Source organism: Boleophthalmus pectinirostris, unplaced genomic scaffold (assembly GCF_026225935.1).
Source record: "Boleophthalmus pectinirostris isolate CB_2022bp ecotype Guang Dong unplaced genomic scaffold, ASM2622593v1 HiC_scaffold_564, whole genome shotgun sequence".
NCBI classification, from domain to species: Eukaryota; Metazoa; Chordata; class Actinopteri; order Gobiiformes; family Gobiidae; genus Boleophthalmus; species Boleophthalmus pectinirostris.
Window position 1 is genome coordinate 1 of NW_026571431.1, and position 15,000 is coordinate 15,000.

At 52.0% G+C, this 15,000-nt stretch overlaps 1 protein-coding gene across 1 annotated transcript in view; it reads left to right on the plus strand.

The window, feature by feature from the left end:
- Positions 1-5: 5 nt before the first annotated feature.
- The window catches only part of LOC110153499 (scavenger receptor cysteine-rich type 1 protein M130), a gene marked incomplete at its 5' end in the record, with an annotated part of 18,988 nt that continues 3,993 nt past the window's right edge, over positions 6-15,000 (plus strand). Inside the window, 11 exons of the mRNA XM_055163183.1 lie at positions 6-249; positions 322-657; positions 1,638-1,943; positions 2,319-2,497; positions 4,038-4,164; positions 4,722-4,890; positions 10,325-10,434; positions 10,885-11,069; positions 13,349-13,457; positions 13,879-14,031; positions 14,322-14,393. Of these exons, the coding sequence (XP_055019158.1) occupies positions 6-249; positions 322-657; positions 1,638-1,943; positions 2,319-2,497; positions 4,038-4,164; positions 4,722-4,890; positions 10,325-10,434; positions 10,885-11,069; positions 13,349-13,457; positions 13,879-14,031; positions 14,322-14,393 (1,990 nt within the window). The remainder of the gene's footprint in view (positions 250-321; positions 658-1,637; positions 1,944-2,318; positions 2,498-4,037; positions 4,165-4,721; positions 4,891-10,324; positions 10,435-10,884; positions 11,070-13,348; positions 13,458-13,878; positions 14,032-14,321; positions 14,394-15,000) is intronic.

Consider the following 15,000-nt stretch of genomic DNA (forward strand, 5'->3'; position numbering starts at 1 on the left):
CCACCACCTCCAACCCGACCACCACCTCCAACCCGACCACCACCTCCAACCCGACCACCACCTCCAACCCGACCACCACCTCCATCCCGACCACCACCTCCAACACCACCACCTCCAACCTGACCACCACCTCCAACCTGACCATCCCGACCACCACCTCGACCAACATCATCTCCTCCACCCCCCCGCCCCCTGCAGGAGGCAAGGAGGCATCCGAAGAGGTCTACATCGCTTCTGTCACCTGCTCCGGTAAAAGACTCCTGAACCAGGACTAAACCAGGACTAAACCAGGACTAAACCAGTTATTGATCCTTTTTTCAGGCAGTAAGTCGGTGAACCTGTCAAGCAGCTGCTGGGGCTTCGTGAGAGTGTGTGAGAGCGGCGGCGAGAGCGGCGGCGAGAGCGGCGGCTGTGGCGGTCTCTGTGGCGAGGCGTGGCCGGACAGCATGGGCGCCCTGCTGTGCCAGAGCCTCGGGTGCGGCGCCGGAACGGTCCCGGTGAAAAAAACGCAGCGTAACTTTCCCGTCCGCTTCAAGAGTCTGCACCTGCCCCAGCACCTGCCGCCCAACCTCACGGCGCTCCACACCGCCACCGTCGTCATGGGCGACCGCGACGACCAATCCTGCTCCAACAACGCCGCCTATGTGGTCTGCACGGGTGAGGGAGGGACCTGACACACGGGGAGGGACCTGACACACACGGGGAGGGACCTGACACATGGGGAGGGACCTAACACACACGGGGAGGGACCTAACACACACGGGGAGGGACCTGACACACACGGGGAGGGACCTGACACACACGGGGAGGGACCTGACACACACGGGGAGGACCTGACACTGGGGAGGGACCTAACACACACGGGGAGGGACCTGACACACACGGGGAGGGACCTGACACACACGGGGAGGGACCTGACACACACGGGGAGGGACCTGACACACACGGGGAGGGACCTGACACACATGGGGGGAGGGACCTAACACACACGGGAGGGACCTAACACACACGGGGAGGGACCTGACACACACGGGGAGGGACCTGACACACACGGGGAGGGACCTGACACACATGTTTGTGTAACTCTTTATTATTAGTCTGTTTATATCTCCAAAGCTCTGTTCCACCTTGTGATGTCATGAAGTGGTAGTTTCCAAGGCCCCGTTCACACTGCAGACCCAAATCGCAGGTCCAGAGAGAGGAGCTCAGGTCACAGCTCAGGTCACAGCTCAGGTCACAGGTCACAGCTCAGGTCACAGGTCACAGCCTCAGACTCAGGTCGTTTCTCTTCATTTGTTTTGTGGAGTTTTGTTTAATTTTCTGCTGTTTTGAGGCTGTTTCACATTTTGACTCATCGGCCCAAAATAAAACTGCTCATGTTTGAAAAACCAGAATCAAACAAATCACTTTTTACTGCACAAACGAAGCACAAACGACTGACTCCATTTTGTGCGTTTTATTTCATTTTGAATCTTCCTGGGGCTGTGACCCAAGTCTGACGATAAAAGAATCACTAATGTCTCCAAAACTGAAGCAGCACAAACAAAAACCATAAACGTAGTTTTTGTGCAGATTTGCGTCTGACGAGGCGACTTCCCGCAGGCTGAACGTGTCTGTGAACATTTCTACCCCCCCAGGTTCTCTGTCCGCTCGCCTGGACCCGCCGTCGGACCGGTGCTCGGGGAACGTGCAGGTGTTGGTGGAGGAGGCGTGGCTGCCGGTGTGTGAGGAGGTGGTGTCGGACCCACACACGGCCGCCGTCCTCTGCGCTCACATGGGCTGCGGCTCCGAGGGAAACTTCATCCCGTATCAAGGCCACGCCCCCGGCGGCCAGCTCCTGTCCGGACTCCGCTGCCCCGAAGGCAACCGCGACTTCAGCACCTGCAGCGTCTCTACACCCATCACCAGCAGCACCTGCCGGCCGGGAGGCCTCCGCTGCTCCGGTACGAACGCCGTCTCTCCGTTTATCTCTCCATTTATCTCCGTTTCTCTTGCGCCCCCTGCAGGTTGGGGGCAGGTGTTGTGTGTTTTACCTGTGGTGTCTTGCGCCCCCTGCAGGTTGGGGGCAGGTGTTGTGTGTTTTACCTGTGGTGTCTTGCGCCCCCTGCAGGTTGGGGGCAGGTGTTGTGTGTTTTACCTGTGGTGTCTTGCGCCCCCTGCAGGTTGGGGGCAGGTGTTGTGTGTTTTACCTGTGGTGTCTTGCGCCCCCTGCAGGTTGGGGGCAGGTGTTGTGTGTTTTACCTGTGGTGTCTTGCGCCCCCTGCAGGTTGGGGGCAGGTGTTGTGTGTTTTACCTGTGGTATCTTGCGCCCCCTGCAGGTTGGGGGCAGGTGGTGCTGTTGAAGGGGCAGGACTCTTGCTCTGGCGTCGCCTTCGTGTTTTCTCAGGGTCTGAGTCGAGCCGCTGTGAGCGCCACCTCCTGGACACAGGCAGAGACCACCCGCCTGTGCCAAGACCTGGGCTGTGGCACCTCAGGCAACCACACCACACCCACACAGGTACTCACCACCAGGGGGCACCCGCACAGGTACTCACCACCCACCAGGGGGCACCCACACAGGTACTCACCACCCACCAGGGGGCACCCACACAGGTACTCACCACCCACCAGGGGGCACCCACACCACCCACCAGGGGGCACCCACACAGGTACTCACCACCCACCAGGGGGCACCCACACCACCCTAACCCCTGACAGAAAATGTGTTTCCTAAACATGTTTTATCTGTGTAATTTTGTTTATTTCATTATATTTTGTTGTTTTCCTGTTCTCCTGTTGTTCTCATGTTGTTTTCCTGTTCTCCTGTTGTTCTCGTGTTCTCCTGTTGTTCTCCTGTTGTTCTCATGTTCTCCTGTTGTTCTCCTGTTCTCCTGTTGTTCTCCTGTTGTTCTCGTGTTCTCCTCTTGTTCTCCTGTTGTTCTCTTGTTTTCCTGTCGTTCTCCTGTTGTTCTCATGTTCTCCTGTCGTTCTCCTGTAGTTCTCCTGTTGTTCTCATGTTCTCCTGTTGTTCTCCTGTTGTTCTCATGTTCTCCTGTCGTTCTCCTGTTGTTCTCCTGTTCTCCTGTTGTTCTCATGTTCTCCTGTTGTTCTCCTGTAGTTCTCCTGTAGTTCTCCTGTCGTTCTCCTGTTGTTCTCATGTTCTCCTGTTGTTCTCCTGTTGTTCTCCTGTTGTTCTCCTGTTGTTCTCATGTCCTCCTGTAGTTCTCCTGTTCTCCTGTTGTTCTCCTGTTGTTCTCATGTTCTCCTGTTGTTCTCCTGTTGTTCTCCTGTCGTTCTCCTGTCGTTCTCCTGTTCTCATGTTCTCCTGTTGTTCTCCTGTAGTTCTCCTGTAGTTCTCCTGTTGTTCTCCTGTAGTTCTCCTGTAGTTCTCCTGTTGTTCTCCTGTAGTTCTCCTGTAGTTCTCCTGTTGTTCTCCTGTAGTTCTCCTGTAGTTCTCCTGTTGTTCTCCTGTAGTTCTCCTGTAGTTCTCCTGTTGTTCTCCTGTAGTTCTCCTGTTGTTCTCCTGTTGTTCTCATGTTCTCCTGTTGTTCTCCTGTTGTTCTCCTGTTGTTCTCCTGTTGTTCTCCTGTAGTTCTCCTGTAGTTCTCCTGTTTCTCCTGTTCTCCTGTTCTCCTGTTCTGTAGTTCTCCTGTTGTTCTCCTGTCTCTCTGTAGTTCTCCTGTTGTTCTCCTGTAGTTTCTCCTGTTGTTCTCCTGTTGTTCTCATGTTCTCTGTCGTTCTCCTGTTGTTCTCCTGTAGTTCTCCTGTTGTTCTCATGTTCTCCTGTCGTTCTCCTGTTTTCTCCTGTTGTTCTCCTGTTGTTCTCATGTTCTCCTGTCGTTCTCCTGTTGTTCTCATGTTCTCCTGTCGTTCTCCTGTAGTTCTCCTGTTGTTCTCATGTTCTCCTGTCTTGTCTCCTGTTGTTCTCATGTTCTCCTGTCGTTCTCCTGTAGTTCTCCTGTTGTTCTCATGTTCTCCTGTCGTTCTCCTGTAGTTCTCCTGTCGTTCTCCTGTTGTTCTCATGTTCTCCTGTTGTTCTCGTGCTCTGTGTTCTTCAGGAAATTACCTCAGCCTTTTGGAGCGGTTCCTTTAACTGTTCCTCTGTGAAGAACCCTCAGAACCTGTGGGAGTGTGCGAGTCCCCACAAACCTCCGAGCAACCGCCAGCTCTACGTCTCCTGTGCAGGTGAGACTCACGGGCGGGTGAGACAGGTGAGACAGGTGAGACAGGTGAGGCAGGTGAGACAGGTGAGGCTCACGGGCAGGTGAGACAGGTGAGACAGGGGAGACAGGTGAGACAGGTGAGGCTCACGGGCAGGTGAGACAGGTGAGACAGGTGAGGCTCACGGGCAGGTGAGACAGGTGAGACAGGTGAGACAGGGGAGACAGGGGAGACATGTGAGACTCACATACAGGTGAGACAGGTGAACCAGGTCTAAACCAGGTCTAAACCAGGACTAAACCAGGACTAAACCAGGTCTAAACCAGGACTAAACCAGGACTAAACCAGGTCTAAACCAGGACTAAACCAGGACTAAACCAGGACTAAACCAGGTCTAAACCAGGACTAAACCAGGACTAAACCAGGGATTACACATAAGGACACGTTTTTATCATCGTGGGATCAGAATCGGTATCAAGTATCGAGTATCGAGTCTGTTCCTTCATATTGAAATGAGTTTGACATTGTAGTATCATGATGACAGTTTGAGGAGTCCTGTGTTTTTACCGTGTTCCCTGTAGCGCCCCCTGTCTTCAGCCTGAGCCGGTCGTGTGGGGGGCAGGTGCTGCTGAACGGAGAAGCCGTGTGTGATTCTCTGTGGAACGAGTTGACCTCAGAGCTCATGTGTTTGGAGACGGGCTGTGGAAGCGCCGTTTCCAACTACCAGGACGACCACACACAAGCGACCAGGTCAAAGTTCAACACCGACGCAAACGCCGACGCAAACAAACACCGACACAAACACCGACGCAAACAAACACAAACACCGACGCAAACACCGACACAAACAAACACAAACACCAACGCAAACAAACACCGACACAAACACCGACACAAACACCAACGCAAACAAACACCGACACAAACACCGACGCAACAAACACACCAACGCAAAAAACACCGACACAAACACACACAAAAACACCGACGCAAACAAACACGACGCAAACAAACACCGACACAAACAAACACAAACACCGACGCAAACACAGACACAAACAAACACAAACACCGACGCAAACAAACACACAACACCGAAAACACACAAACACCGACGCAAACACAAAAACACACAAACACCGACAAACACCACACACAAACAAGACAAACACCGACGCAAACAAACACGACACAAAAACACGACGCAAACAAACACAAACACCGACGCAAACACCGACACAAACAAACACAAACACCGACGCAAACAAACACCACACAACACACACAAACACAGACAAACACCGACGCAAACAAACGACCGACAAAACAAACACAACACAAAACACGACGCAAACACCAACACAAACAACACAAACACCGACACAAACACCGATGCAAACACAGACGCAAACAAACACCGACACAAACACCGACACAAACACAGACGCAAACAAACACCGACACAAACAAACACAACACAAACACAGACGCAAACAAACACCGACACAAACACAAACAAACAACCGACACAAACAAACACGACACAACACAAACACCGACGCAAAACACAGACGCAAACAAACAAACACCGACAAACAAACAAACACCGACACAAACACCGACACAAACACCGACGCAAACACAAAACACCGACGCAAACAAACACAAACCGACACAAACACAGACACAAACAAACACCGACAACAAACACAACACACAAACACAAACACCGACAAACAAACACACAGACAAACACAGACGCAAACACCGACGCAAACAAACACACACAAACAAACACCCGACACAAACAACGACGCAAACACCAACAAAACAACACACAAACGACACAAACACCGACACAAACACCGACACGCAAACACCAACACAAACACGACACAAACAAACACCGACACAAACACGACGCAAACACAAACACACACACAAACAAACACACACAAACACAACACAAACAACACGACACAAACACCGAACAAACACCGACACAAACAAACACAAAACCACAAACACCGACACAACGCAAACAACACCACACCAAACACCGACACAAACACGACACAAACAAAACACAACACACAAACACCGACGCAAACACAGACACAAACAAACAGCGACACAAACACAGACACAAACAAACAGCGACACAAACAAACACCGACACAAACAAACACAGACACAAACACAGACGCAAACAAACACCGACACAAACAAACACGACCAAACACAACACAAACACACGACACAAACACAACACAAACAAACAACACAACAAAACACAACACAAACAAACACAGACACAAACACAACACAAACAAACACCAACAAAACACCGACACAAACACACGACACAAACACAGACGCAAACAAACACCGACGCAAACACCAACACAAACACCGACAACACAAACACAAACACACCGACACAACACCAACACAAACACCGACAAAACACCGACACAAACAAACACCGACGCAAACAAACACCGACACAAACACCGACGCAAACACCGACACAAACACAGACGCAAACACACAACACAAACACCACACAAACACCGACGCAAACACCGACACAAACACCGACGCAAACAAACAGACACAAACACACGACGCAAACACCGACACAAACACACGACACAAACACCGACGCAAACAAACACACCGACGCAAACACCGACACAAACACAACACAAACACAACACAAACACACAAACACACCGACGCAAACACCGACACAAACAAACACACCGACGCAAACACAACGCAAACACCACGCACAAACACCGACACAAAACACCGACGCAAAAACCGACACCAAACACAGACGCAAACAAACACCGACACAAACACCGACGCAAACACCAACGCAAACAAACACCGACACAAACACAGACACAAACAAACACCGACACAAACACCGACGCAAACAAACACCAACACAAACACCGACACAAACAAACACCGACGCAAACACAAACACACGACACAACACCGACGCAAACACCAACACAAACACAGACGCAAACAAACACCGACGCAAACACCGACGCAAACAAACACCAACACAAAACACCGACGCAAACAAACACCAACACAAACACCAACACAAACACCGACACAAACAAACACCGACACAAACACCGACACAAACACCGACACAAACACAGACGCAAACAAACACCGACACAAACACCGACGCAAACAAACACCAACACAAACACCGACGCAAACACAGACGCAAACACAGACGCAAACAAACACCGACACAAACACCGACGCAAACACCAACACAAACACCGACGCAAACAAACACCAACACAAACACCGACGCAAACAAACACCACACAAACACCGACGCAAACAAACACCGACACAAACACCGACGCAAACAAACACCGACACAAACACCGACGCAAACACAGACGCAAACAAACACCGACACAAACACAGACGCAAACAAACACCGACACAAACACCGACGCAAACACAGACGCAAACAAACAAACACACGACACAAACACCGACAAACACGACAAACAAACACCGACACAAACACCGACGCAAACAAACACCAACACAAACACCGACGCAAACACACAACGACAAACAACAGACGCAAACAAAACACCGACACAAACACGACGCAAACACAACACAAACACCGACGCAAACAAACACCAACACAAACACACACGCACAAACAAACACCGACACAAACACCGACGCAAACAAACACCGACACAAACACCGACGCAAACACAGACGCAAACAAACACCGACAAACAAACACCGACGCAAACACCACACAACACAAACACACGACAACAAACAAACAAACACCGACACAAACACCGACGCAAACAAACACCGACGCAAACACCGACGCAAACACCGACGCAAACAAACACCGACACAAACACAGACGCAAACACAGACACAAACACCGACACAAACACCGAGGCAAACACCGACGCAAACACAGACACAAACACCGACGCAAACACCGACACAAACACCGACGCAAACACCGACGCAAACAAACACCGACGCAAACACCGATGCAAACAAACACCAACACAAACACCGACGCAAACACCAACGCAAACAAACACCAAACACAAAACACCGACGCAAAACACCGACACAAAACAAACACCGACGCAAACACAGATGCAAACACCAACACAAAACACCGACACAAAACAAAACACAGACGCAAACACAGACGCAAACAAACACCGTCACAAAAACACCGACGCAAACACCGACACAAACACCGACGCAAACACCAACACAAACAACACCGACACAAACACCGACACAAACACCGACGCAAACACCAACACAAACACCGACACAGACAAACACCGACACAAACACCGACGCAAACAAACACCACAAAACACCGACACAAACACCGACGCAAACACACACGACCACAAAACACCGACGCAAACACCGACACAAACACCGACGCAAACACCGACAAACAAACACACAACACAAACACCGACGCAAACAAACACCGACACAAACACCGACGCAAACAAACACAAACACCGACGCAAACAAACACCGACACAAACACCGACGCAAACAAACACCGACGCAAACACCGACGCAAACAAACACCGACACAAACACACAGACGCAAACACAGACAAACAAACACCGAACAAACACCGACACAAACACGCAAACACCGACGCAAACACAGACACAAACACCGACGCAAACACCGACACAAACACCGACGCAAACACCAACGCAAACGAACACCGAAGCAAACACCGACGCAAACAGACACCAACACAAACACCGACGCAAACACCAACGCAAACAAACACCAACACAAACACCGACGCAAACACCAACGCAAACAAACAGCGACACAAACACCGACGCAAACACCGACACAAACAAACACCGACGCAAACACAGACGCAAACACCAACACAAACACCGACACAAACAAACACAGACGCAAACACAGACGCAAACAAACACCGTCACAAACACCGACGCAAACACCGACACAAACACCGACGCAAACACCGACACAAACACCGACACAAACACCGACGCAAACACCGACGCAAACACACACACAACGCAAACACCAACGCAAACAAACACCGAAACACCGACGCAAACACAGACGCAAACACCGACGCAAACACCGACACAAACACCGACACAAACACCGACGCAAACACCGATGCAAACAAACACTGACACAAACACCGACGCAAACACCAACGCAAACAAACACCGACGCAAACACCGACGCAAACACAGACGCAAACACCAACGCAAACACCGACACAAACACCGACGCAAACACAGACCCAAACACCGACTCAAACACCGACGCAAACACCGACGCAAACACAGACGCAAACACAGACACAAACACCGACGCAAACACCTACACAAACACCGACGCAAACACAGACGCAAACACAGACGCAAACACAGACACAAACACCGACCCAAACACCGACACAAACACTGACGCAAACACCGACACAAACACTGACGCAAACATCGACGCAAACAAACACCGACGCAAACACTGACGCAAACAAACACCGACACAAACACCGACGCAAACACCGACGCAAACAAACACCGCCGCAAACACCGCCGCAAATAAACACCAACGCAAACACCAACGACACAAACACCGACGCAAACACAGACGCAAACACCAACGCAAACACCGACACAAACACCGACGGAAACACAGACGCAAACACCAACGCAAACACCAACACAAACACCGACGCAAACACCTACACAAACACCGACGCAAACACCGACGCAAACACAGACGCAAACACAGACACAAACACCGACGCAAACAAACACCGACACAAACACCGACACAAACACAGACGCAAACACAGACGCAAACACAGAGACAAACACAGACGCAAACACAGACGCAAACACCGACGCAAACACAGACGCAAACACAGACGCAAACACAGACGCAAACACAGATGCAAACACCGACGCAAACACACTCGCAAACACAGACACAAACACAGACGCAAACACAGACGCAAACACAGACGCAAACACAGACACAAACACCGACGCAAACATGTTGACTTGTTATTCACCTGTCGTTCACCTGTCATTTACCTGCCTTCGCCTCCAGGGGGAAGAGTTATGCCCACGTGAGCTGTGAGCAGCATCATGCGCGTCTGGGGCAGTGCCGACGATTCAGGGCTCCGTGTCAAGGACGACTGGTCTCTGTGCTTTGCAGCGGTACAACCACCTGACCACGCCCAAAACCACCTGACCACGCCCAAACCGCCTGACCAACCACCTGACCACGGCCACAACCACCTGACCACGCCCAAACCGCCTGACCAACCACCTGACCACGCCCACAACCACCTGACCACACCCACAAACACCTGACCATGCCCATAACCACCTGACCACACCCACAAACACCTGACCAAGCCCCAAACCGCCTGACCACGCCCACAACTGCCAGACCACACCCACAACCACATGACCACGCCCACAACAACACCCAATAACATGATAATATCTGCACAAACACACAAATATACAAGTACTTTCATCATGTGTGTATATTTGACATATCTGTGTATGTGTAGATTTGTGTACATTGTGTATTTTTGTACACAGTTTGTGTATCCTTGTGTGTCGCAGATGTTTGTGTATGTGTGTGTGTGTGTGTCGCAGAGCGGGTGCAGTACAGTTTGTCTGAAACGTGCGGCGGGGACATCTTGATCAAAATGGAGGACGGCGTGGAGGAGCGAGTGTGTTCCAGCAAGGGACTCCCCCTGAGCCTCCAGAATAAACTCTGCTCCGAGCAGAAGAACTGCAAAGGCGTCAAACACCAGTCGCTGCCGCGACCCAAGGACCAGGTGAGACACAAGGACCAGGACACGAGGACCAGGACACGAGGACCAGGTGAGACACGAGGACCAAGTGAGACACGAGGACCAGGACAGGAGGACCAGGTGAGACACGAGGACCAGGACAGGAGGACCAGGTGAGACACGAGGACCAGGACACGAGGACCAGGTGAGACACGAGGACCAGGACACGAGGACCAGGTGAGACACGAGGACCAGGACACGAGGACCAGGTGAGACACGAGGACCAGGACACGAGGACCAGGTGAGACACGAGGACCAGGACACGAGGACCAGGTGAGACACGAGGACCAGGACCCTAACCAGGAGCAGGTCAGACCTTATCAGTGTGAGCAGAAGGTGCAGACTCCTCAGACTCCTCAGACTCCTCCTCAGACTCCTGAGACTCCTGAGACTCCTCCTCAGACTCCTGAGACTCCTCAGACTCCTGAGACTCCTGAGACTCCTCCTCAGACTCCTGAGACTCCTCAGACTCAGACTCCTCAGACTCCTGAGACTCCTCAGACTCCTCCTCAGACTCCTCAGACTCCTCCTCAGACTCCTCAGACTCCTCAGACTCAGACTCCTCAGACTCCTCAGACTCCTCAGACTCCTCCTCAGACTCCTCCTCCTCAGACTCCTCCTCAGACTCCTCCTCAGACTCCTCCTCAGACTCCTCAGACTCCTCCTCAGACTCCTCCTCAGACTCCTCAGACTCCTCCTCAGACTCCTCAGACTCCTCAGACTCCTCCTCAGACTCCTCAGACTCCTCCTCAGACTCCTCAGACTCCTCAGACTCCTCCTCAGACTCCTCAGACTCCTCCTCAGACTCCTCCTCAGACTCTCCTCAGACTCCTCCTCAGACTCCTCAGACTCCTCCTCAGACTCCTCAGACTCCTCAGACTCCTCCTCAGACTCCTCAGACTCCTCCTCAGACTCCTCCTCAGACTCCTCCTCAGACTCCTCCTCAGTCTCCTCAGACTCCTCCTCAGACTCCTCAGACTCCTCCTCAGACTCCTCAGACTCCTCCTCAGACTCCTCAGACTCCTCAGACTCCTCCTCAGACTCCTCAGACTCCTCAGACTCCTCCTCAGACTCCTCAGACTCCTCAGACTCCTCAGACTCCTCAGACTCCTCCTCAGACTCCTTCTCAGACTCCTTCTCAGACTCCTCAGACTCCTCCTCAGACTCCTCAGACTCCTCCTCAGACTCCTCCTCAGACTCCTCAGACTCCTCAGACTCCTCAGACTCCTCCTCAGACTCCTTCTCAGACTCCTTCTCAGACTCCTCCTCAGACTCCTCAGACTCCTCAGACTCCTCAGACTCCTCCTCAGACTCCTCAGACTCCTCCTCAGACTCCTCCTCAGACTCCTCAGACTCCTCCTCAGACTCCTCAGACTCCTCAGACTCCTCCTCAGACTCCTCTCAGACTCCTCAGACTCCTCCTCAGACTCCTCCTCAGACTCCTCCTCAGACTCCTCAGACTCCTCAGACTCCTCCTCAGACTCCTCAGACTCCTCCTCAGACTCCTCCTCAGACTCCTCAGACTCCTCCTCAGACTCCTCAGACTCCTCAGACTCCTCAGACTCCTCAGACTCCTCCTCAGACTCCTCAGACTCCTCAGACTCCTCCTCAGACTCCTCAGACTCCTCAGACTCCTCCTCAGACTCCTCAGACTCCTCAGACTCCTCAGACTCCTCCTCAGACTCCTCAGACTCCTCCTCAGACTCCTCAGACTCCTCAGACTCCTCCTCAGACTCCTCAGACTCCTCCTCAGACTCCTCAGACTCCTCAGACTCCTCAGACTCCTCAGACTCCTCAGACTCCTCCTCAGACTCCTCAGACTCCTCAGACTCCTCAGACTCCTCCTCAGACTCCTCAGACTCCTCCTCAGACTCCTCAGACTCCTCCTCAGACTCCTCAGACTCCTCAGACTCCTCAGACTCCTCAGACTCCTCAGACTCCTCAGACTCCTCAGACTCCTCAGACTCCTCCTCAGACTCCTCAGACTCCTCAGACTCCTCCTCAGACTCCTCCTCAGACTCCTCCTCCTCAGACTCCTCAGACTCCTCCTCAGACTCCTCAGACTCCTCAGACTCCTCAGACTCCTCAGACTCCTCAGACTCCTCAGACTCCTCAGACTCCTCAGACTCCTCAGACTCCTCAGACTCCTCAGACTCCTCAGACTCCTCAGACTCCTCAGACTCCTCAGACTCCTCCTCCTCAGACTCCTCAGACTCCTCAGACTCCTCTTCAGCCTGTGAGGACTTTTCTTTGGTTTGTTTCAGATGGAGTTGAACATCAGTCTGGACTCGTGCAAAGACGATCATCAGCACATCAAACACTGCCTCTCCAGGAAACGCTGCACCGAGCGCCCGGCACAGCTCTACTGTCCGGGTAAGACCTGACCCCTGACCCCTGACCCCTGACTCCTGACCACTGACCCATGACCCCTGACTCCTGACCACTGACCACTGACCCCTGACCCCTGACCCTGACCACTGACCCTGACCCATGACCCCTGACTCCTGACTCCTGACCACTGACCCCTGACTCCTGACCACTGACCCCTGACTCCTGACTCCTGACCACTGACCCCTGACTCCTGACTCCTGACCACTGACCCCTGACTCCTGACCACTGACCCCTGACTCCTGACTCCTGACCACTGACCCCTGACCCATGACCCCTGACTCCTGACTCCTGACCACTGACCCCTGACCCATGACCACTGACTCCTGACTCCTGACCACTGACCCCTGACCCATGACCCCTGACTCCTGACTCCTGACCACTGACCCCTGATGCCCTCCCTCAGGTTACGTGCCGCGCCAGCCTGATCCCCCCTCCGGACCCTCCTGGCTCCTCATCACCATGATCCTGGCGCTGGTTCTGATTCTGGCGCTCGCCGTTTTTTTCCTTCTTCGGTTTTACCTGCGACGCCACAACAAAACCATCAAACAACTACTGCGTAAGTCCAAAAGTACAACACTAGGAACGAGGAGGAGTAATAGTAGTAGTAGTAGTAGTAGTAGTAGTAGTAGTAGTAGTAGTAGTAGTAGTAGTAGTAGTAATAGTAGTAGTACTAGTAGTAGTAGTAAAACAACTTAGTACTTTTACATGTGATTCCAGTATTAGATTGGTGTGTGTTAGTATCGGCATAAGAGTTTGTATAACATGATATCGGTACAGTATCGGCACAGTATCGGCATGATATTTGTACGGTATCGGTATGGTAGTCATGTTGTGTTGTCTTCACAGCCATGTTTTCTCGGAGACCGAAGGAGGAAATTGACAGTGAAGAATATGAACAAGTGCCCTCCAAAGACCACGGTCAGTCTGACCTCTGACCTCTGACCTCTGACCCCCTGACCTCTGACCCTCTGACCTCTGACCCTCTGACCCAAGCCCCCAGGTTCCAAAATGGCCGCCCATTCAAGTCAATGGGCTGAGCTCAATGTCTCATGATCCCAGATTAGCCCGGCGAGGTTCTTCCAGTGGCTGTGGGCGACCGAGCATGTGCAGTAGAGTCTTTTCTCCCACGGGCAACACGCGAATGCACGCGACCACACGCACGGAGCGCGGACTCGTGTATCACGTGATCACTTTGACCAATCAGAGCGAGAGGAACGAGAGCGGAGCCGGAGCTAACGAATATAAAGCGTTTTTTTAAGACAACTGAAGGATTTTGAGCGAGAAAAAGTTTATGATCTAAAAATAGGTAAAAATCGCCACAAAATCTGACATATTTGAAAGTTGTAGGTCCTGTCAGACGAACACGAGCAGGTTGTGATCACGTTGCCTCTATGAGAAAAATCTTCTCTCGGCCCATGGGATTTTTTCGACTGTAGAACCACTGAGTGACACTACGACAACTCGAGGCAGAAACAAGCAGCAAAACTGTATCCAGTTATTTTAATAGATCCATGCTCTGACCCCC